We start from the raw sequence: 24,940 nt of genomic DNA, 5'->3' as shown, positions 1-24,940 counted from the left end.
GTGCTTGTAGCTTTTACATTAATGTGACGACATTCAATTCATGTTTGATCTGTGTAGGTTCTTTAATGGAAATACTTGGTCTTACTGTGCCACTGTGACTTTCTCAGAAAAGTAAACATCAAGTCGACCGCTTAAATTGTCAGCACATTTACAGATTCAAGGACCAAAATATGGCACCTAGGTGGTGAGAGCAGCTGGCCCACTTTCTGCTCAGTAACTGCGTCGTATTGAAGATGGTAAACTCAGCTTTACAACCATACATTGGATAAGAATGAGGCACATTGAAGTATGAATGATCAGGCAGGTTTTAACCGAGTTCAGTTAAACGCTCACTAAATCATTAACTGAAAAGTAGAAACAAAGCTGACTAGTAATTTCTTGCTATGAAAAACGGGAGATGTCATTTTTTACACATACCAAGTGATAAATTGGTATTTTAATCAGACTGTGAACTGCTGGGGTTCGTACCAGCCTTTCTAAGCTTTGTCCTATAAATTAGCCATTTTCTGTTTTAGAGGAATCATGGGACACGGAGTGGGCTGAACCAGAGGGTCTAGCAGCACACACCAATTGTGAGTACAGATTATTTTTCCAGCATTGTGTCTATGTAGCATTACAATACACAAATGTTTTACAACATTAAGTAAATAATGGTACATTACACTTAATGCAGGTAAATGTCTCCAGTTAAGAGCTGGTAGTGCTCTAACATTAACAGTATACTCACAGTATGCTTAAGCAATTTTTACAATTCCGCAGCTGTGTTTTTATTGAAACCCTACACAGTCCACCTGTTTCTTATTGTGAATTTACTGGGAATATGTGTCATCTGCTTGATGTTTGCTCTGTTTGTGCGTGTGTGTGTGGTTTTTATAGGTTCCCATTGTGGTGTATGACATGGCCACGGCCTCATCTAGAGCAGAGTCTAGCCATAACCACAGAGGAACGTCACAGCTCCATGCCATTGGTGAGTCCACATGCGCAGTAGTCTATGATGTGTAAGAGCAGCAAAGTGGCTTCAGGGTCCAGACCCTCAAAAGCTCACATTGAAGTACTGTGTCAGGTGATTTCCTCTGTGAAAAATGTATTTTCCCCCCTCAAGGATCAATAATGTAGAACATAATCTAATTTTAATATCTGAAGAAGACTTTATGCTGAAATTGTAATGAATGCAAAAATTTAAAAAGTATATATTTTAACTAGTCTCATCACTTGCTGTATGTAACCATCGCCAGTTTCCTGTGCCAAAATCAAGAGGAAGAAGAGCCTGTTTGGGACTTCCATTTATGTGGAGGTGACAGCGGAGGGGGAGTCGCGGCGCACAGCGAAGTCTCACAGCTCCTCCAGTCCTAAATGGGATGAGAGGCTAATTCTGTAAGAAGCAACCATTTGCTCCACTGTGTTTGACACTCTGTACCTATTTAACTTAATGCCAGTTTGTTGGTCTTTTCTTTCCCTTTCTTCTTTTTTTTTAAACATCTGTGGCCTAGGGTTGCCACGGTGGTCATGGGTTAGTTTTCGGGCATACACCGACTACATTACTAGTCAAAAAAAAAAAAAAAGCTTTCTTTATCAATGGTTAGTAGGACAGCGGACACTATAGCAGCAGAGTTGCACCACAGACTAGTAAAAATCAGATTTCACTCATCATATCACCAGAGTGAAGTTAGTTGATCGGCATGATAATAGCGGTCAAAGCAAAGAGCAAAAGCACCTGTTTGGCAGTATTTTAGATTTAAACCCAATGAACCCTATAAATAACAGCAGCAAGACTTAAAATTACTTATTAAAAGCATTTCCTGGGGCTAGCCTACTTCATGGTAAAAGTCAACACTTGTTTCGCTAGTTAAATGCTTTTAATGTGAAGCTGCGGCAGTAAGAAATGTTTGGTTGGCATTAACAGTAAATTAACCCTCCATAGACAGTGAGCATCTTTCCTTGAAAAAAAACCCAAAACAAAACATTTCTATGTTGTTCATCAGCTTACTATTGTAAAAAAAAGAGGTTGCTGAGCAGGTGGGAAAACGATGTCACAATGGCAACCCCACTGTGTGCACAATAAATGTATAAAGTACAAAAGATGGAGCAATAGTTCTGTCCACCCCTCTATAGGATATTTTTAAGTTTGTTGGCACTGGTGCAGGAATTTGCTTTGATCTGCCTGACAATGTTTACCTTAAGCAATAAGCGTAGTTTAAAAACAACCTTATTCTACAGAAATTCAAAATATAGTGACAAACAACTGTCAGGTGGCTCATCTGATAATTACATACAAGAACAATTCTGTGACAACACACAGAGCTCTTTGTGTCATTAGAGACACTAGTGGAGCCAGCAACCTGGACACTTTTACAACTGTCTGACTTCCAAATGGCTCAGCCACATGCCAAGACATGTCAGTGCAAATGCTTATTGTCGTGATTTGGTAATTATTGCTGATAAGACAGAGTGATGCCGTGTTTTTGAACCTATGCTTAGGCTGTGATCTAAATCTTTCTCTTGAAGCGGACTTGCCCATGCATGAATACAGTGGGTGTGCTGTGTTGTATTCATTTTGTGTAAGGACAGCTCATCACTGTAGTCATCGCTGTTTCTCACTGTTGCTCTGACCCACTGATCTCACCAAGCTGAGAAAAAACTCTGTCCCATCAGTATATCCTGGTGACGGGTTTAAGAAGGTCTCCACGCCACATGTCCACAGCTCAGCCTTGTCTAGTCTCATAAGCTTAAAACGAGTTGCCATACTGCGCCATTCTGCGTAAGCTTAGCGAAAAAAGCAGAAATGACAGTGGCATGGCTAAAAGAAACCATCTAACAGTAGTCCACAGAAAAGAAACATGGCTGCATCAATGCAACAAAGCATCTTGGGTCCACCTAACTGAGCTGGTTAGCGTCTTTTCATTTTCTCTCCCACATGTCACAAATGCCAACACCTCTTGCCTTATAGCAACTTGGAAAGAACACAACTTTCTGTTGGGGGGCCTTTGAAATCACAACATTAAGATCATACAGGACTCAGAGGTCAATGACTGTCAGTCATCAGCAATGGCGTTATGTTTTACTTTGTATATTACACGCAAGAGACCAGATCTGTGCCTGTCCTTCTGATGATGGTGTATTTGTGTGATTTTTGGTTTGTTTTAGACGTTGTTTTAAGAATTCCATGTTTGTGTTTGTATCTGACTTTCTAGGAATGTAACACCGCACACAAAGGTGGACTTCAAAGTATGGAGTCACAACACCCTGAAGGCAGACGCTCTGCTGGGCAAAGCCACGTTAGACTTGATTCAAGCCTTGGAGCAGCATGACAGAAAATGTATGATTAAGCTATATCGGATCTAAAAAAAAAACATTATAATGCAAGATGTTCATTTTTTAACACATACAGTTGTGGCACAGTTGCTCTAGGACTTGATAACAGCTAGTTAGACTAACTGAAATCGGTGTAACATATTCTGAACTAACCCTGTCTTTTTGACACATACATACCCACAATCACCATGACAACAAGTTTGTTGCACACAATGATCAATGTGTCTTTTTCTCTAATGTGAACATTGTAGATGAAGTATTTCTGCAGAAGTTGTTTTCTTTGTTTTGTTTTCCATGTCAGTCTATTGTAGTGCCTCCTCCCACACCATCCTTGCTTTGTCTCTACAGTGGAGAATGTGAAGGAGGTGCTGAAACTGAGTGTGGAGCAGAAGGGAGCTCTGGTTCCCATAGGGGAGCTAACTGTCTACCTAGATGGCCTGACTGTGACTGACCAGGAGGATCTGGCACCACTTACCAACGGCAATGCGGCAAATGGCACCAGTGAGCTGAGTATTTATATGTCAGGGGTGATAGTGGGGTTGCCACTTTTAATTCCCACATGTGTCGGTGTATGACAAACAATGAGGAAGCACAGGGAGAGAAAATGGCACAGAGACATGAATGCAGATGTAAAACACTGGTATCTGATCCTGGTACAATTAAGTAATTACCACATCTTCTTGTATGAAATGATTGAATAAATATACACTTGTGCACAATAACTCTGAGCTAACATTGTATCTCCAATCCTTTCCAGAAGTCCAACAGAATGGTGATACCATCCATGAAAATGGAGACTCATCTTCCTCTTCCTCAAGGGCTGCCAACAGGTAAACTAAACCAATCAACCATTTTGGGAATTTTAAGTTTCTCTAAATATGTGTTTCCACACATATTTCACAAGAAGGCGGCTCTGTGTGCTTTACTTTTCCTAAAATGGTTATTGGCCTTCTAACTACAGAGCATGCTTATCCTCAAGTAAAGGAATGCTAACAGTTGTTTACACAGTTTCCCGACAGTTTGCCCTGTAGGAGCACACAAATGCATATTTTAGATAACTGTTGATAATTTTTACTTTTGATACTTATTATTATTATTATTATTATTATTATTATTATTATTATCATTATCATCATTATTATTATATTCTCCCTCAGGAAAGGTCTGTGTCTTTCTGCCCCTGTCTTGCTCTTCCTCATTCCTGGCAATCAGCTCATGATACTATAAGTTCTGATGTTGCCCCACTGGTCCCAGTCTTTATCTGTTATCTAAAAGTGCCCTTCAGAGAGACTAACAGGGTTTTTATAGGAAAGCCACAAAGGAAGTAAGTCTGCTCCATGCAACAGACGGGGGAGGTTGGTGGGGGCGTTGAGAGGATTGTGGCTGCCTGGCTCCTCTCTGCATTGCAGTTGCTGAGAGAGAGGACTGCAAGACACCAATGGGGGTGTATGTAAAACTTAGTGGTGTTCACCCTCCCTGGGAGATCCCGAGATATTTGAGTACTTAGCCAGATAGGAAAGGTAGCTAAAGGAGTATTTTTAATGGCGAGACAGCATTTACCTTTGTCATTGTTGTCTAAATAATGAAACCATAAACATGTGTTTACCAAAGCAAGACTCTTTAAATTACATATATACACATTTTGGTTTCAATAAAAGATTAGTTCTTCAAAACAGGGAAGCTACAAACTGTTTTAAAAACAAACCAACAAGAAAGAAAGAAGATAAGATGTAAAGAAAAGATTAAAATTGACTAATAATATATTAAGATACCATTTTGGTTATTGGCCAATTAAAACAACAACTATCCAAAGTGTGTCATTTTTTTATTCCCAGTTGTCTAATAAAGTAGGTTGAAACAAATGTATTGCAACAAGTAAGAAATTAGTTTTGGTCTCCCTTGTGTTTTTTCTTCATGATACATTATTCAAAAACACAGAAACAACTACTTCTTCTCAATCAGTCACTTTTTCATTCAGATATCTATTGTAGATATTTCTCAAGTATAATTAAAGCATCCTCACTATGAAACACAGCAAAAAAACCTCCACAAGTCTCTGTTAAAACAGAAAATGGTGCTCTATTATGACATAATAAGTCTAATCAATGTCAAAGTTGTGTTAAAAAAAAACTATACGCCTACAGTTGAGAAGCCCAAATAATTAGCTCCACCAACTTTTTGCTGCTTGTTCAAATTTAACCAGCAGTGCCATCAGAATTACCAAAAAACCAACAGCTGTCATCACATTTTTAGTGTTTTAAATGTTGTTAAGCTGCAATCGGTGCACAGAAATCCAGTGGGCTCCAAAAATGGGAGACCACTAGTCAGCTTCTCTTGATGTCACAGAATGCCTGACTTTGTCAGAGTTCGAGTGCCCCCATACATTTTCAGTAGTGTGGAGGTCAGTTGATTGTGGAGGAAAGTCCATGACAGTCAGCACTGTTTGTCTTCTTTGGTCTGTTTCGGGCTCATTATCCTGCTGATGTATGAATCCTGTGCAGGTGTCCAACTCCAGGGTAGGCAAAACACCCCTAGACTTGAATATTGCCACCACCATGTTTCACTGTCTGTCTGAAACCCTGTGGTACCATTCTCTCTCTTGTTAATGTCCTTGCATACACCCTTCTGTTACTGAGATACATTCTTTGACTTGAAATTCCAGTATTTCTTTGCCCACCTCAAGCACTTGGCCTTGTTTCACTTCCTGATAAGTGGTCTAGAAATGACTACTCTTCATCTGAGATCACTACATAACTAGGGGTGTCACGATTCTCCACATCCTCGATTCGATTACATTTTCGATTCTACGGTCACGGTTTGATTCGATTCTCAATTTTTACATTTGTTTTTCTAAAGCACAGGTCGCTATGCCATTTTTAGTCTAGACCTTTATGCAATATAATATCTGACATTTGTTCGCAATGTGCCACACTACACACTAAAAATGTAAAACCTTTATTAACAATATAATGTAACAATAACTTATATCTTCAGTCAATTGGAAACTTAAACAAAATATCCTGCCATGTAGTTTCTGCAGAGCTTTCAAACTGTGGCTTTTTGTCGACAATGCTAAAGTTGTCAACATAACTCACTGGAAATCCAAAATACTTCCACACCAGCGACTTCAGTGAAAGAGGAGGGGGGTCAAGTTCTGTCAATGGGTCTCCCGCATCTGCAGTTGCCATTGTTGTAAGAGTGGCGTAGCCCCTTTCAGGAATAGGGCGGTGTGTGTGCATAAGGTGCGTAAGGTGTGAATGGGCGAGCGAGAGTGAGGGAGCGTGCGTACGTGCAGATGGTGAATGAATGGGAGAGGAAGGAGAAGCGAAAGAAGTAGCAGGAGTAGCGACAGCAACAAAGTGTACAACATAGTCTGCAGTTTTGGCTGTAAATAAAGGCGAAAAGCTCCCTGGTATTATTTCCCGACCAGCTCAACATGGGAAAGGGGGTTCACCACGAAGGTAGACATAAACTTCGGCCCTGGAGGAAATCATCTCCCCTGTGTTTCCCGACCACGGTCCACGAGCCGAACAGGAATGGTGTTACACTATGCTATCGTTTGGATGGCTGTAGCTAATAGCTACTGGCTTAGCTAGTAGCTAAGTTAGAGGAGGTTGAGTCGCAGCACTTCAACACGTGTGTTTTTTTCTGCTTGGCAAGCCGACCGGACGTGACATGGGGGTGTGGCAGCATCGACGATTCCATTTTTTTATTCGAAGTTTAAGATTGTGACTTAATTTCGGTCGATTTCGATTTTAAAATCGGAATCATGACACCCTTTGCATTACACAATAGCCTGTTTAGATTCCTGTGTTGTTTATTTAGCAAATTATGTTACTGTGATGAAGTTGCTTTTTCGATCTCTCAGTAAACTAAGCTTGATGTATTGATCTTACGATGGTGAGGTCGCTTTTGGTCTGCCTGATCATGCTTTGGATACAACTGATCATGTTTTAGCATATCGAGTTTTAAGACTTCCTTGCGCTGCACCGTCAGAAACCTTTGGTCTAGCCCTGATTTGAAACTGAGAAAGCCTCTCTTTACTTAAAATATCAGTTTGACTTATGACATTTTTCTTCACTTTCTGAATCCTCACACCTTAAGATTATTTCCAGGTTCATGTCAGAAATTTCAGATTGGTCTCAGACTTTGGAGTCCATTGTATGTGACTTTACCTTTCTTCAGTTGAACACTCCTCACTTCAAACTAGTGAAAGAAGTTGGATATTCTGCCTCAAACCATTGTCACGTGATGTTGCAGAAGAGTACAGCATCATCCAGCTAGGCCAATAAAATAATGAAGAATGATTTGGATTATTTACTGTGCTAATTCTGCTGGTTATGTTGCAAGAAGAAAATCATTGATAGTGTGATAACCTCTGGAGTTGTTAAATCCTGCCTTGCAAGGATCTCATCTGCTCTGAAGGGTGTTGGCTTCTGATTAGCCTTAAATAGTGTTGATTTATTTCCATTTCCACCACTGCTTTTATATGCCTCCACGCTGGATATTATTTTTTTCAGGTTGCCCCATTCTTGTGAATATCTGAACAAAAGCTCAAGGACACCTTGATGGAATTTTTTAAAATTAAGCATGAACATCCACTTGTACTTGAGGATTAACTGATTTGATTTTGGTCTTCAAAGGTTAAAGGTTAAAGGATAAATGATGAAGTGATAATATTATATATCCAGAAGGTCAAAGGTCATCGTCTTGCATCTTTCTGGCAGTCTTCACTCCATTGCCTCTTTTCTTTTCTTTGCTCCTCATTCAACCTACTTCACTTAATTTCTTTCTTTCTTCCAAAATATCTTAGCTGCCTGAGCATTACCCACCTTGATCTCTTTTATTTTCTTCTTTGTAGTCTCTTTTGCTTTGTTGCATTTCCTTCTTTCATTCCCTCCATTTCGGTCGGCTTGTGATTCGACTACTGTTTTAGTTATCCTGGTTGGGAGACCTTCATGTGGAACCTGAGGTCCCAGATCTTACAGCCTGTCTGAACAATTAATATTGGCCTCCATGCTTGCTACAGTAGTACAATATTTCTTGTGGCTCAGCTTGTACTAAGCGCTTGTCTGTTTTGCTCAGATTTGAATGCTAATGCCATTCTCTTGATTAGGTATCTGTAGTTTACCTGTTAATTTTCAAACATCAGAATAAAGTATTATAACAGATGCAAATACAAAGCAATAGCATATACAGTCGGGTTCAGAAGTTTACATACACTTGTAAAGAAAATGTATATCACAGTTTTCAGTTTCAGTGAGGGCTTGTTTGATACTCCCACTAGAACTAGCCACAAACACTACAATGGGAAAGTCTAAGGTGCTCAACATTGATCTGAAAGAGCACATTATTGATTTGAACAAGTCGGCAAAGTCACTTGGAGCCATTTCAAAGCAGTTATAGGTCCCAAGAGCAACTGTGCAAACGACTGTAAGTACAAATTGCATTGCACAGTTGTGTCACTGCCATCAGTAAGAAAACGTAAACTTATCACCTGCTGCTGAGAGAAAACTGGTCAGGATGGTGAAGAATAAAACAAAAACCACCAAAAAGCATGTCTAATAAATTACATGCTAATGGAAGACAGGTGAAAGTGTCCACAGTCAAGTGTGTTGTGCCTCAACATCAGCTGAGAGGCTGCCAGACGCGGCACCTAATCACATGGACAAAGTAAAAGCCTTCTGGAGAAAAGTTCTGTGGTCTGATAACACACCGAATGAGTTGTTTGGCCACAATAACCAGCAGTATGTTTTGAGTTAAGAAGGTGAGACCTTTCGCCCTAAGAGCACCATACCTACTGCCAAGCATGGTGGTGGTCATATTATCCTGTGAGGCTGTTTTGCTGCCAGTAGATCTGGTGATCTAAAGAAAGTAGATGGAATAATGAAGATGGAGGATTATTTGCAAATTCTTCAAAGAAACCTAAAATCATCACCCAGAAGATTTGGATTTGGATATTGGGTGCAATTGGGTGTTCCAATGGGACAATATTCACAAACACATGAAAAGTTTTAAAGAAACGGCTTAATCAGGGTAGTCCTGACTTGAACCCCCCTGAAAACATGTGGACTGTGCTAAAAAAACAACAACAACAGCATGGCAGCTTCGTCAGTCAGCAAACTGATCAGCGGGGGTTCCCAATACACTACACATGGCTATGAAGTAACACTACCACTCCGCCACACCGGTGGATCCAATGTGAATCTAACCGCCCCGAGATGCTTCCACTTCAAGTGTTTGAGTAAGACTGTTGTACTGCCGTGATAAACCATTTTTTATTTGCAGAGCTTGCAGAGCATCATGTTGTTTGGTCTCTGCATAAAATACGCTTACACCTCAGATAATCATGAGCAAAGTTTTTGTCGCTTCAGCTTTCTCGTCGAGTCCATGCTCTGACTAGATTCAGCAATCTTACAGCCTTTACTATGACGCATGTTCATTTTTGCACTCAATACTTGGCTTCTTTTGCACAAATTACTGCATCAGTGCTGCTTGGCATGGAGGCGATCAGCCTGTGGCACTGCTCAGGTGTTATGGTGCCTTGGCCTTCAACTTGTCTATATTGTTGGGGTCTGGAGTCTCCCATCTTCAGGTCAGGCGGGTTGGCTGGCCAATTGAGCACAGTAATAAGGTCAGCAAAGCATGCCAGAAATGAGTATTTCTGCCAGTGTAGGCAGGTGCCAAGTCCAGCTGGAAAAGGAAATCACCATCTGGATACAGTATGGATAGGGTGATTTCTTTTTCCAGCAGGATTAGTAACTGGTTTGCGATTAAACATTTTTGAGATGTACATGTTCTTTACAAGTGTATGTTAACTTTTGACACGACTATGTGTTGGGAAATGTACAGGCTTCACTTTCTGTTCAGTGGTTCTTTTATCATTTTTGAAATTAACATTTACTGGAGAGGACCTCACTCTTGACCCAGTCTGATTTTGTACTTTGTTCACTGGCAGCCCATGTCTTGCCTAGACAAAGCCTAGACTTGAGTCATATGGCAGATTTGTGTAAGCCTTAGTGACGTCTGTGGCACCAACTGAACTCTGCCAGCACACAAAAGGGTCTCTTCAGCTGTGCCCGTTACGTCACCATGCCATCCTATTATGTCCTGTCCTTACCCCTTTGAGACAATAGTCTCAATGTCACAAGTCTTTTATCTGACACCACACACAGAGGGGAAGTAGCACACATTTAGCACACCCTCACTAAGCCCTGTGAATCCAGTGTAATACAAGCCTGTAGGACCACTAGGAAAAACAAAATGTTATGTTTTTGTTCTTAGAAGTTATATGTAGTGATATATAAATAGATTAGTATGAAATTTGTCATATGTATTGTACAAGTGTAGATTTGTTTGGATTAACAATAAACAAAATGCTTTTGAACTCCTTGTGTGTTTCCTCCTACAGCTCAGTGAATGGTACAGATTTTGGCCCAAGGTCAGGTTTCTGTTCAGCCTCCAACGGTCTGGATGGTCAGGTGCCTTCGAGCTCCTGCAGCCCCACCCTCAGTCATGTAGTCAATGGAGACGCCACACCCAACTCTACCCCAGTCCACCAAGCCTCAGACAGCGACACAGAGAGTAGGACGGGTAAGTGTGATCATTAGTATGCGTTTCACAATGTGTGCATGAGGGTACTTGGGGAGGTTTGGTGTAGAATCCCTGAGGTGCCAGGTTTGCTCAGTGTGTTTCCATAACCATGCTACAAAAACCTGCAGTCTCCCTATGAACAATTTCCTGAATGACAATTTTGTTGGATGTAATACACTTAAGAATTTGAGACCATATTTACTGATTATATTTGGCTCATGTCAATGATGCATATTATCACCTAACTACCTCAATTATACATGTGCACCTTTCCAGCAGGTAGGTGTGTCGCCTGGTCTGAGCTCAGGCCACTTAAAGTTGTTCATGGTTCACTTGGTCCTACTGAACTGAAGAGAAGATCAGTAGATTTATTTTCATTAAGGGAGGCCTGTAATCTCTGCTGCTGTCAGCACCTCTGTCAAAAACTCCCCACAGGGATAAAACAGAGAGGAAAGGAAAGCAGACTGCAGTATATTGTGTAGGGTAGGCAGGATACCAATTGTACATTAACTGCACAGAGGTGAAGTTGATGAGAGAATATTAATTATTTTCTAGTACACCTTTCAACTTTCACTATTTGTTTGAATTAATTAAATCGCTATCCACGTCTCCTTATCATAATTGGCATGGCCGCCCTCATTCGTGGTGCCTCCACTGCCTCACTTGATTGACAAGCTAACATGTGACTTCAGACTTGTAATTGTGCAAAGTGTGAATGATAAAGTTGTGCTTTTAAAAGGCAGTAAAAAGCCTAATCCATATCTATCTATGATGACAAGTCCAAAATACTTTGATACATTATGATTTTTTTTCCCCATCTTTGAATGTATTGTTCAGAATTAATTGTGCAGTAGCTCAGCTGGTAAAGAGTGCTCCCCATGTACAGAGACCTTGTCCTTGCTGCAGCAGCCTATGGTCAGATTCCAATCAGTGGCCGTTTTGCTGCATGTCATTCCCTCTCTCTCTCCGTTTCCTGTCACTCTCCCCTTTCCTATAACATAAAGCCATGAAAGGATTGGAAAAATATTATTAAAAGGGATAGCCCCTCTAAATTTGCTACAGTAAAAAAGTAGTGTACTTTTTGGTGCAAAAAGGTCAAGCCATAGTTTACAGTGTTTTGATTTATTTTTTTTCCTTCAGGTCCTCCACTCAATTAATGTTTACATTCACAGAGGATGTAAGTTAGGTAGATTACTAGACTAATGGGCACTTAATGTACAGTCAGTCCTTTTTAAAAGGTAAATGTGTTCTTGAGAGGTCTTGCCAATCAAGTAATGGGTGGAAAAAGGGTTCAGTCCATGCGATTTAAACAGCACCATTGTCTTTCTCTATCATGCCTCTAGTCAATGGGGAGTCCTGTGATGCTGCTCTGGGTCCATCATCTGCTACAATAGGTGATGTACTGCCCCCTGCAGACAACCATGAGGACAGCAATCAAGATGCCACCGTGCCAGAATCTGACACGGCACCAAATAGCACATCTCAACTCCTGCCAACCTCCACACAGGCTCCGGCCTCCTCTTCTGCTGCTAAGCCTACTGATGGCGTCGCTGCTGCTACTTCCTCCACATTCACCTCCCCAGCCCAGGGGGCCACCACCGCTACCACCACCACCACCACCAACACCAACACCACCACCACCACCACCACCACCACAACAGCCTCTTCATCATCAACCTCTTCCTCCCCAGCACAAGGGGAAGCAAATGCTTCAGGAGGTGGTGGTGGTAGCAGTAGTAACAGTGCAACTGTAACTACCGATGGGGCCAAGCCCAGGCAGCAGGTCCCCAATGCTGGAGCCGCAGATCCTCTCCCACCAGGGTAAATACATCAGCTGCTGATATTCTGCATTCAGGGTTTCAAAGCTTATATTACTTGAAAAGGCATTTACTGTGTTTTGAAAAGAAATTTTAAAAAAAGATTGGATAAGGACCTAAAATTTGTGAGGTCTCTCAGTAATTAAAGTAAGGTGAGCCAAAATCTGTCTTTCCAAGTACCATCACCTCAACACCCGCACACAGTCATATTTCACAATAACGGAGCAAAATGTGTTCTACATTCTCTGTAATTTTATTTTTATCCATCTTTGTCATCTTTTACAACCTTGAAGCTTGTTGTAAGCAGCCTGTATTGAACTGTTTATGTTTAATTAAAGTATACTTTTCTGTCTTTTTAGATGGGAGCAGAGAAAAGACCCACATGGGAGGACATACTATGTAGACCACAACACCAGGACTACTACCTGGGAAAGACCACAGCCACTACCACCAGGGTGAATGTCTCTCTTTTGCTCAATATCTGTCTTCAGATATGGATATTACAACTGCTAAATTTATTCTTCATCGATCTGTTTTTTAGCAGTGGCATTTTGCCTTCCATATACAATTCTTCATATCACCATGTTAAGACCTGATAGCTCTCAACCATGTCTGCAACTAAACAAAAATGATGTAGTGACAGACCATTCATATTGTTGGTGCGTTTCAGTTGGTTTCTTGCACCTAAAATCAGTGTCCATAGTTTTAGACATAGTTACACAGCTGATAATGCATAATAAAGTGTCCTGACGTATGAATACAACCAGAGAGCGGTAGGCAAACTGATCATAAAGCACTGTGGTGTTTATTACCCAAGTCAGTTATCTTTTTTTACATCAACACACTTCAGGGTACATTCTTCTATTCATGCCAAGTCTAGTTACGAAAAATACATAAATGAGTTTAAAAATCAAAGATGTATGTAGGTTTGTTTGCGGTAAGTTTAATTTGTGATTAGGTTAGTTTCAGTTAGAGTCAATGTCTGGTTGCAAACAGAGGTTTTGTCTCTGAAGGTGTTTGATACATTTTAATTGTATGCAGTTTTAAGTATTTTCTTCATGCTTTTTTGTTTATTTTGAGCCTTTGAATCAGTTTCAGGTATCGGTCATAAAATACACGTTTATTTATCTGTAAAGTGTACCTTGGCCCTTCCTGTCTGTTTTCTTCACTCTGCCAGTTGGGAGCGCCGAGTGGATGACCGGGGCAGGATCTACTATGTGGACCACAACACCCGCACCACCACGTGGCAGCGTCCCACTATGGAATCAGTCCGCAATTTTGAGCAGTGGCAGAGCCAACGCAGCCAGCTGCAGGGAGCTATGCACCAGTTTAACCAGAGATACCTCTACTCTGTAAGACAATTTTTACCTCTTAGTTTTACTGTGGAATATCACCCACAGGGTGCTATATATTTAAACATGACGTCTACCCATATTCAAGTAACTTGACCACCTCCGATTTAAAAAGGAAGTCACACTTCAAAATAAAATCTAAATGGCTAGGATGTCCTCTGTTTGTAAATTAGTGAAATATAGATTGCTTGAAAATATTACTATGTAGTTTTTGTATGTAAGGCTTTTAAATGACTGCCATCATCCATCCCCAGTGCCATTGCCCATCACCCCAAACCCAACAACCACCCTGTGATTTTGTACTTTATAAATTCTTCAGTTAATTTCTAAGCTGACAATTTAAAAGTCCTGTTTTGGTGACCAAAGATAAATGCTGCCAATCTTTTCCTCTGTGAGGAAAATTATTCAATCCCCTCACCACACTGGATCTATCCTGCCTTTAATTTTTACCAGCTCTTCACCTTTCAAATTGTGCATTTTACTTAAGCAATTGCCCAGTACTCATGTGTGGCTCAGACTAAAAGCACTTTTTAAAGTCTGTTTGGAGGTATTGCACTCTTATGATCACTGTCTTCCCATCTGTGATGTCAGTGATTATTTTACCTTTTCTTTGCAGTCTGTATTGTCTCAGATATTGGAAGTATCATAGTGGTTTAGTGGACCATTATCTTGATCTCAGAAAAGGCTTTCTGCTTTTATTTTTTTTCTCCTCATTGGTGGAGATTCAAAGTCATTTTCAATCTTGTCTTCATGAATAGCTTTAAAATCAGAGCCCAGTTTATAAGCTCCAAGTTATATAAACCAAAACCAGAACTCCTTTCTGTCCTTCACCTGACTTAGTACACAACACACCCTGATCAGGTAAGAATTTTACCTTAAGGTCAAGGCGGGCATTTTAATCTGTTTGTCTTTGTCAGGGTCCCTTTCCAGAGTCTTTGATCTCAGCAGTGATGTCATCTTCACTGATGATGATTAGCTTACAACACAAATAAAAGGACACAGCTGGGAAGTATTGAGCAGTAATCAGCCACAGAGGCCCTCTTGCGAGCAACAAAGCCAATACGTGTCTAATTATTTTGTAATTTGTTTTCATTGGGAATATTTCCCTGCTCTCTGTTGTGGAATATGACTTTTGCTTGATTATTTTTGTATTCTACATATTTGGAGTATTTTGACCAGATTGGTGCGGTCCTTGTTTTTATTTCCTAAATGGATGTCTACATCTCCATCCCACGTTTTCAGGCATCCATGATGTCTGCTGAGAATGATCCTCTTGGCCCGCTACCCCCTGGTTGGGGTGAGTTCACATTCTTTCTTCTCAATAGTGTACATATTTTCACTTGGTGTCAGTATGTGCCAAATTTTAAATGGAAATAGATGTTAACTTATATATCTTTATAATATTGTTTGAGTTGTATCTAGATTATTCTGAATGTTCTTTTTTCAAACTTGTTTTCTTGAAATGCTTCCTTCTGGTATCAAAACTTTCTGTTCACAAAGATCACAGATGACAGTCAGTGAAATACATTTACAGCCCGAGTCAGCACAAGTGTTGTCACATGTTGGAGCCAACTGTCCATTCTGTCTATTAAACTACAGACTCCTATCTGTGTTTTTATCAACTTAAGAGAGGCGTGTGGACTCCAATGACCGAGTGTACTTTGTCAACCATAACACCAAGACGACGCAGTGGGAGGACCCCCGAACTCAAGGGTGAGCCCCGTACCAGAAATCCTAGAAGAAAAAAATGGAAACTATTTCACACACATTTAAAATTATTTTAAACAAATTATATACACATGATATATTGTACATCATAATTCACAGAAGCCTGTATGAGTAAGATGCCAGACCTATACTTAATGTAATGGAATTAAGCAGGATGAAAGAATGTAGTTAAGGATCTTTAAAAGAAATGAATTTTTAATGTGAAAGGTCATTAAGGAGTGAATGGTCTTTTTCCTGTCCTGCAAATATTGAGCTCTATGAGGTTTACCAGCGAGTTTACTGGCCTTGTTTGCAGTCAACGAAATTGGAAGATTTGTTCCCACTTACACCAGTATTGACCACTTCTAGGATGTTCTCACTAATACCGTAGATCTTTAGGCTTCCTCAGAAGGAGCACACATTCTGTTAGTCTGTGATATTCTGTTTGTATTGTAAATTGACTGAAATCTTGGCTTCTTTGTAGACAGTGTGTTAATATTTACTCAACAGAAAGAAAGTCTTGGCAGCGATTTTAGAAAAAAAAAAGGAAAAGGAATCTTGGAATAATTTGAAAGACAGCAACTGCTTTATAGTGGGAACATTGAATAATGAGCTGAAGGCAACGTCTGCATGTCTGACCTGGAAGATGAGGACTTGGCGAGAATGTTGCAAATGCCTTGTTGCACCATAATATACAGTTACATTTGATCTCCAAAAACAAGACGCAGATGGAATTCTTTGGGCTCCAGATTGTCTATACATTTAGATAAAATTACTTTCTTTCACAGTAACTCTTGTTTTCTGATCTGTTGAAACATAAAGCAGTCATGGAAATCAAATTATTATCAGAGTATAAACCATGACCTTTACTTCTGTAGTCAGTGACTGCATTCTTTAAGTAATAATTTCTGTGGCGCAACAAACAGAAGGTACAATTGTGGGGTTTTTTTTTTTGCATGTTTCCCAGAGGATATTGCAAACATGTAAGATTTTCCACAAGTGGTACAAATTCTAGCTGAAGCACAGGTTCACAACCTAGAATAGAGTATAGTCAGTTGTAATAACTCAAAGGTCCATGTGGAGTTGAATGGTTTTGTAGCTCCTAAATGTCAAATCGAGTCAGTTTTATTTGTACACTGATCAGCCATGACATTTAAATAACTGACAGATGAATTAAACAACATTGATCGTCTTGTTATAATGCAATGTTCTGCTGGGCATGCTGGAACGTCTTGTTCTTGGAAGTCGCTTCCATTTTCCAAAATTTTCAGTCCATGTCTATAAATGATATAATTGAATAGTTTGTGTTTGTGTGTGCATGTGTACAGGCTACAGAATGAGGATCCTTTGCCTGAAGGTTGGGAGATCAGGTATACAAGGGAAGGAGTTCGCTACTTTGTGGATCACAACACCAGAACCACCACTTTCAGCGACCCACGCACTGGAAAGTCCTCTGTGTAAGAACACTTTTTAAAATAATGTACCTGGTAAGGGTAAACCTTATTATCCCAGATAGCGAAATTCAAGTGGTCAAGGTTCAAACTAAGTTCATGTGTGTTATGTCAAATTACATGTCACTAGAAGCTATGACAGAGGCTTGTGTATAGTTAAAGGGAACATGTCTTCCAGAACCAGATGTGGAGTTATTTGTTGTTTTAGCCAAAGTACATACAGCTCATGTAAGGTGAAGAAAAATCTTTAATTCAGAAAATAATGTTTCCCACTGGTATTTCATTTAAACTGTTGTGCATCACACAGGGACATTTGATACAGTTTCTCAGATAGCCAGAATCTTTCCATGAGACTGCACGGGAGCAAATTTCCCATGCAGAACATTTTTTTCATTGTATGATGAATAATAGATTATTAGACCCTATTGAAAGAGGCTATTTTCCATTGGATCTATCAATTTATAGCTGCTAAATTTTGACCTTTTGAATCTGTTTGTTCTTCTCAGCACTAAAGGCCCTCAGATTGCTTATGAGCGCAGCTTCAGATGGAAGCTTGCCCATTTCCGCTACCTGTGCCAGGTATTTGTTCTCTCTCTCTCTCTCTCTCATTCTTACTCTCACTCCATCTCTCTTTTTTCTTCCTTGCACAGTCATCCTGATATTATCCTACCCTCAAATGCGTTGATGTTTTGTTCCATCTTTCCTCAGTCCAATGCCCTCCCTAGCCACGTGAAGATCACCGTCTCCAGACAGACGTTGTTTGAAGATTCTTTCCAGCAAGTAAGAGAGTCCTTCTACCATTCTACGGTTTTAGTTCAGACCGATACTATACAGCACATACAGAAATGACTTTCAAGTGTGGTGACGCATCACGGTCTACATTGGTGGTTTATTTCAGTTTTATTATTTCAGACTTTTCCTCTGCTCTACATTCAACAATATATGTGTGTTTTAGCTGATCTTGAGTCCATTTTCTCTGTTTCTTAGATTATGGCCCTGAAGCCCTACGACTTGAGGAGGAGACTGTATGTCATCTTCAGAGGCGAGGAGGGTCTCGACTATGGTGGCTTAGCCCGGTAATATAATCAGTGTACAGATTATGAATCATTTGTTGTCTGCCAAATTTAAACAGAAACTGATCTTTTGAATCTGTTGTCTCTTTCCATCTTTTCCTCCTTTCATTTCCTCCTGCATTCTGTTCTAATTCCTCTCCCTAACAATCTGTTATCTTCCCCCCTGCCTCTGTCTCACCTCTTTTTGCAGAGAGTGGTTCTTCTTGCTGTCCCATGAAGTGCTGAACCCCATGTACTGTCTGTTTGAGTATGCCGGCAAGAGCAACTACTGCCTGCAGATCAACCCGGCCTCAGCCATCAACCCAGACCACCTCTCCTACTTCTGCTTCATTGGCCGCTTCATTGCAATGGCAAGTTCACATTGTGTCTGCACACATGCAAACAGTCCTGGTGACACTAATGTGACACTTTTGACTAAACCAGAAAATAATACACAATGTTGTGTTAACTAAATGTTTTCAGCCTTCATCAGGGTGTTTGCTGTGGCCTTTTCCAGTTTCCCTCTATACATTTATCTGTCAGGGGATCGATATGCTCACATAGATACCATATTTTCAGATTAACCAGCACATAAGAAAATAATCTCTTCATTAACTTTGCTGCAGGCGCTCTTCCATGGCAAGTTCATCGACACCGGCTTCTCTCTGCCTTTCTATAAACGCATGCTGAACAAGAAGCTGATACTCAAAGACCTGGAGTCCATTGACCCAGAGTTCTACAACTCACTTATATGGATCAGGTAATTTGTGTCTTTGCTTTTCATGGCCTTCAGAATGTAACTGCATATTCCACGGACAGTGGAGAGCATTGTATAATATCTGTTATTCAATATGAAAGTTTGAATCTTTTGTTTTGTTGTTATTGAGACCACAAGAACCAAACTGCACAAGTTGATGAGACAAGTCACTGGTATTTCTTGAGCCTTAAATCACAAATAAAAGGGAAAAAAAAAAAAAACAGGAAAAAAAGGAAGAAACCATAGGAAGAGCATTCAGGGAGGGATCTTGTTCCACTATGGATACATATGCAGTAGGTATATAAAAAGGGATATACACTGAAGGTGTTGCACATAAAATTAAAATATGGAAAAACAGAATAACGTTATTTAGCATAAACCTTTCTGTCCCTTATTTTATTTTATTTGTATTTATTTTTTATGTAACTCGAGTTTTTGGGAGCGGTCTTGAATGTAGTATGTAAAAGTGTTTGGAGTGAGGATCAGAACGAGAGCTATTTGGTGTTTTCCTTAATAAGGCAGTCAAATTTGATGCTAATGGTTACAAACATGGATTTCTTCGAATTATTTGTGCAAAGGTGAGATGGTCTTCCTCTGTTATGTTGTGGCAGTCAGCAACATAATCTGATCTCTCCTCAGGGACAACAACATTGAAGAGTGTGGTCTGGAGATGTACTTCTCAGTGGACATGGAGATCCTGGGCAAGATCACTTCTCATGACCTCAAACCCGATGGCACCAATGTTCTAGTGACTGAGGAGAACAAGGAGGAGTATATCGGGTACAGTATAATCACTTTATATCTGACCTCTCACTATCATTTTGAGCAGATGATATTTTGAAACTCACTAAGTACTGTTTTTTGCTGTCTGCAGTCTGATGGCAGAGTGGAGGTTCTCCCGCGGGGTGGAAGGTCAGACCAAAGCTTTCCTGGACGGCTTCAACGAGGTGGTTCCACTTCAGTGGCTTCAGTACTTTGATGAAAAGGAGCTTGAGGTGAGCAGCAAGCCTGATTCTGATAATGCAGTAAATGCTCTGGTCTATTTAGTGATCCCTGTTGGATGTGCTTATTCTCATCCCAATAACCTCATAACACCCCTCTTGTGTATTTTTTTGTTTGATCCAGGTGATGCTCTGTGGCATGCAGGAGGTAGACCTGCAGGACTGGCAGAGGAACACTGTGTACCGTCATTACACAAGGAACAGCAAACAGATCATCTGGTTCTGGCAGGTACTGTCTTCTCTCTCTCTCTCTCTCTCTCTCTCTCTCTCTCTCTCTCTCTCTCTCTCTCTCTCTCTCTCTCTCTCTCTCTCTCTCTCTCTCTCTCTCTCTCCCTCTCTCTCTCTCCTCTCTCTCTCTCACACACTCACACACACTCACACACACTCACACACACTCACACACTCACACACACTCACACACTCTCACACACACACCTTGTGGGATACAAGGAACATTCTGCTCCTTTCCCTTATGAAACATGGTGTTGCATGTTACTGACCCAGTTACTGATACAGAATGGCCAAGTGTCATATCATCAGATGTGTGTGTGTGATGTCACCTCTCATGCAGCTGGTGAAAGAAGTGGACAACGAAGTGCGACTGCGGCTCATGCAGTTTGTCACCGGAACCTGCAGGCTTCCTCTTGGCGGCTTTGCTGAACTCATGGGTCAGCGACAGACTGATATTCTATAGATTCATACTATGAACATGTTTGATTCATTTTTTCTTTTTCTTTTTTTTTTTTTACTGTCTTTTCACCCCTGATCTTCTTTTGATTTGCAGGAAGTAATGGGCCCCAGAAATTCTGCATTGAGAAGGTGGGGAAGGACACATGGCTTCCTCGGAGCCACACATGGTGAGTGCTTTCAGATTCGTTGATCAAGTTCCTCGGTAACACTTTAGAATAACCATCATTTAAAAAATGGTGAATTTATTGTTAGTTGAGCCTGAGCTGAAAGTTTTTCACCACAAATGATGTGTATAGATAATACACAGTATTTATTTACCATTTACAAAATATCACTATGTTACGATTAAAAAATTGCAACAATTTATTAATTATGGTTATCATAAAGTGTTACCCATTCCTCTCTCATGTTGAGTTGTGTTATATTATATATTATTTGTTAGATTTATTATATTATATTGTTCCAGTCTATTACAATTTACAGGGATTTACACAGCTGGAGTTACACAGCTGGCAGCATGACACAAGAAAGAAATGCTGAAACCCTCCCCCCTCATGTCTAGCAGCAGAGAAAGTGCAGGATCTCACTGATCCCAGTAACTGACTGAGGTTTGTGCAGGTTAGAATGCCTTACAGTGCCTCTGAACATCAGTAGCCTAACTGCTGTGTAGTGATAAATCCACAGTACAGTCCCTGGTGCTCTCCGTGGTGCTGAAGAAGCAGGCAGGTTTTTATTTTTACCTTTTTCCCTCACTCCCACTCTGCAGTCAGTTTTGTCCTGGATCTATAATATTTTTCTCACCTATATACTTTAAAAACTAAATTCTTTACTACACTCTAGGGTTAGCGTTGTGCCTAACCCTAACCTTAAGGGACAGGATGTCCTCCCATCAGGCCATCCTGCCTGTAAACAAAAAGAAAAAAAAAATCACTGTCTCACTAAGATGGATCATACAGACATCATCCAGTCAGTTGTCCTTTTTATACTGATCTTTGGGTTTCTGTCTGTCTTTTCAGTTTCAACCGTCTGGACTTGCCTCCTTACAAGAGCTTCGAACAGCTGAAAGAGAAGCTGCTCTTTGCCATCGAGGAAACGGAAGGATTTGGCCAAGAATAGAGGAAGGAGTCCTCTCATGTTTCTCCTCCTCCCCCATCGCTGTTTATTCAGCCAAGTAAAACAAACTAAAAAAAAAAAAAAATTGCACAAGATAACCACCAATGTATATAAGCTATTTTGTCATTTTAAACCAAATCTTAATTTGCAGCATCATTTTTGCCGCAATCCCGTTCCCTAGCCCTTATATAGTATATGATACCCCATCATGAAATATGCAAGCATTTCAGCATTTCTGCTTCTCTGTTTAAAAACAGAAATCATGGATATTTTTTAAATTTCCTCCCCACTGCTGACTGGCTTTTTAAAAGACTTTAAAGTGTTTTTGAGAGGATTTTATAGTTGAAGCGCATTCTTCTTTTAAGGCTCTAGTTCTATAGAGCTTCTAAAAGGCAAGAGTAGTATTGGGGTCTGGTGCCTGAATTTTTTTTCCCCCTGTTGGACCCATAGTAATTGTGGCAATTTTCACGTGCTTGCATGGCTGCCTCTGAAGATGAGAAGACTGCTGTGACCAGCCTCTACCACCATCCATACACACACAGACATTTTAGCATGGATGCTTTGCCTCTTTAATGATCTTTTTTTTTTTTTTTTTTTTTTTTTTTTTTACTATCATCATCAAAGTGTTCAGGATGGACTGATCTGAAGAAGATCTCATGCAGATTTTCCCTCAGACACATTGTGGACACGAGCCCAGAGAAAGAAGCATCATCAGATTCTCCCGTTTGGATAAAGACGCACGTTAGGAAAAAATTACTCTTGTGACGTTGGTGGAGAAAGGCTACTATATCAAAAGGAATAAGAAGATTTAAGGAAAATAATCTAAATTGAAATGAAAGAGAGTTGCGTGTGTGATGGCGATGGGATCTGTGGCTCATGGTTCTGATGTTTAAACCCAGAGACACTGGACATGTTCTAGGCCAACTAGTCTGCAGGCCACTGCTCCTGTTGGCAAAGAAGACGAGGACGACACGCTCAGTTTTCATTAAGAGGTTAAGTTGTTTAGAAAACTGTCAAAACAGAAAAGAGACTCTGGCTCAGTGGTTCTTGTGTGCTTGGCCGATTCTCTTTTGCCTCATTGAATTTTGATCTCGGACTGCAAAACTGTCTCGAGTCAAATGAAGCCACTGTGATTTACTGAGCACCAGACATGATTATGCTCATCTGATAACATGAAGATCATGTTTGCTTCACTTAATAAGGTATAGGTAAGCGTATAAATCAAAGAACACATATGATATTTGCCTATCTTGTTTTGTAATATCTCATTCATGAATGTACTCCTTGAAAGAAGCGGTTTGTCACTTCTTACCAACCATTCACTGATTAAAACTGGAGCCAGTGCTGCACACAAATCTGAGTATAATTACAAAACTGTCATCATCATGGCAGTAATGGTCTTTTTATAGTTACATGTATGATCACAGAGGAGATCTGAGGCGCGCTGGACTAAAAATGATCAAATTTTGTTCCTTGAATGAGTTGAACTTGCACGGCAACTGGCCAACTAAAAGAAGGGTGGTAAAACATATTTGAGAGGCGACATGGTCCACTTGAAAGTTGAACTGGGTCATAAACCTGTACCTGTACAATATTCTTAGAAACTTAAGAATGATCTTCTAATTTGGCTGTGTAGTCAACGGTGAAGTAAAGCTACACAAAATTGAAGCCATAGTGCTGAGCCCACAGATTATACAATTTAATTTATTCTGACCATGCTCGGTCTCATTCTCAGGTTGTGCTGAGATAGCCTTAGTTTAATAAAGCTGTGTGTGTATAAATCATTCAAATTAAGGCTTTGTTTGCAGAAAACAAAACTAGCCCGACTCACATTAAAATACTGATTACAAGACTCCAGTAATTAGACACTAATGTGCCACAGACCAAAAATAATGTGTGGGAAATCTACTCACAGCAGCAAGCCTGACGCATCGCAACATGTTCTGTGTTATTTGTTTTTGCACCCCTACTTCCCCCCCTTGTCCTTTCTGTCCTTAAATACTTCAGGGTCATGCCCTCTGTTTTTTTTTTTTTAAATGTCGCGTCTAACTCCATTGTTTGTTTCTAGATGACAACTCTGGTGCTTATTCTTTCAGTCAGTGGTCAAAACGCAGGATAAAAACCTGGCAGTGGCAGGCCATTTTCCTTGTTTTCTCTAGCATTGTGTTTCTTCAGACCACTGCAAACAGCAGCAAGCTGCTTTAGACTCTAGGAGGAGCTTGTGATTACTCAAGTTATCAGTCATGTATATAACATGTATTCAGCTGTCCCTGTGGAAGAGCTCGAAGGAGGGACGACAGTATGAAGAAAAACATTTACTGTAGCAAAAGGAGCCGACTTTTAAGATGAGTCAAAAACTGCATAACTTTGTGCTTCCTTTTGAACAGAAACTTGTAATCAAAGAAAATCAACTGTGTATGTGAATATTCATTGTATAAAGATAATGAAAGTAAATAAAGTACTTAAATATTATAATTAAATACACAGAGTTGCCGCTCCATTGATGGAAATCTGTGATGCCTTTGTTCTTATCAGAAATAGATGGAACGCTTCAGGTTGCCTTCACCGTAGCAAGTAACGAGATTGCCACCTGGACAGGTGTGTTCTTTCAAAGCAAAACTGATTCACGAAATGACGATACTGTTCATCATTTCAGTACGCGATAACGCAGCAGGGAACTTCTTACTGTGCTCACTGCGGTTTAGGCCACCTGAAACGCATCCAAACTGTAACATATCGTGTGTAGATACACTGTAAACACCAACTACACTGTACAGAATGCCCCTTTACTGGAGACGATGTGTATAGAAGATTCATTTTTAATCTGCTTTCACCCATTTTAATGAAGAGAGATGGATTTATGAGATACAAATAAATAAGTGAATAAACCCCCTCCATGACCGTGCTGTCTTTGTTTTTTGTTGTTGTGCGATTGTCGGGGGATGAGAGGCCTTCTGCTCAGGAATATACAAAACTTTTTTGCAGGTTCTATTCTGCTCCTAAAAGAATAAATAACTCGTGTTGGTTTATCCTTTGTTTTGATTGGATCTTGCCTGTGGAAAGAACTATACATAATAAATGTATTTTCATTACAG

At 40.2% G+C, this 24,940-nt stretch overlaps 1 protein-coding gene across 1 annotated transcript in view; it reads left to right on the top strand.

Moving 5' to 3' along the window:
- wwp1 (WW domain containing E3 ubiquitin protein ligase 1) overlaps positions 1–24,745 on the top strand; it is a 30,808-nt gene extending 6,063 nt beyond the window's left edge. The window contains exons 2-25 of the mRNA XM_030397756.1: positions 516–572; positions 877–967; positions 1,236–1,374; positions 3,192–3,316; positions 3,661–3,813; positions 4,070–4,142; positions 10,724–10,905; positions 12,249–12,726; positions 13,082–13,177; positions 13,900–14,074; positions 15,317–15,371; positions 15,703–15,787; positions 17,110–17,238; positions 17,739–17,811; positions 17,941–18,012; positions 18,220–18,308; positions 18,496–18,655; positions 18,911–19,044; positions 19,681–19,821; positions 19,916–20,036; positions 20,167–20,271; positions 20,614–20,710; positions 20,827–20,899; positions 21,749–24,745. Coding sequence (XP_030253616.1) covers positions 898–967; positions 1,236–1,374; positions 3,192–3,316; positions 3,661–3,813; positions 4,070–4,142; positions 10,724–10,905; positions 12,249–12,726; positions 13,082–13,177; positions 13,900–14,074; positions 15,317–15,371; positions 15,703–15,787; positions 17,110–17,238; positions 17,739–17,811; positions 17,941–18,012; positions 18,220–18,308; positions 18,496–18,655; positions 18,911–19,044; positions 19,681–19,821; positions 19,916–20,036; positions 20,167–20,271; positions 20,614–20,710; positions 20,827–20,899; positions 21,749–21,848 — 2,925 coding nt within the window. The 5' untranslated portion in view covers positions 516–572; positions 877–897 and the 3' untranslated portion in view covers positions 21,849–24,745. The remainder of the gene's footprint in view (positions 1–515; positions 573–876; positions 968–1,235; positions 1,375–3,191; positions 3,317–3,660; positions 3,814–4,069; positions 4,143–10,723; positions 10,906–12,248; positions 12,727–13,081; positions 13,178–13,899; positions 14,075–15,316; positions 15,372–15,702; positions 15,788–17,109; positions 17,239–17,738; positions 17,812–17,940; positions 18,013–18,219; positions 18,309–18,495; positions 18,656–18,910; positions 19,045–19,680; positions 19,822–19,915; positions 20,037–20,166; positions 20,272–20,613; positions 20,711–20,826; positions 20,900–21,748) is intronic.
- The last annotated feature ends 195 nt before the right edge of the window (positions 24,746–24,940 follow it).

Source organism: Sparus aurata, chromosome 19 (genome assembly GCF_900880675.1).
Source record: "Sparus aurata chromosome 19, fSpaAur1.1, whole genome shotgun sequence".
Taxonomy (NCBI): domain Eukaryota; kingdom Metazoa; phylum Chordata; class Actinopteri; order Spariformes; family Sparidae; genus Sparus; species Sparus aurata.
This window is presented reverse-complemented; position numbering and strand designations above follow the sequence as displayed.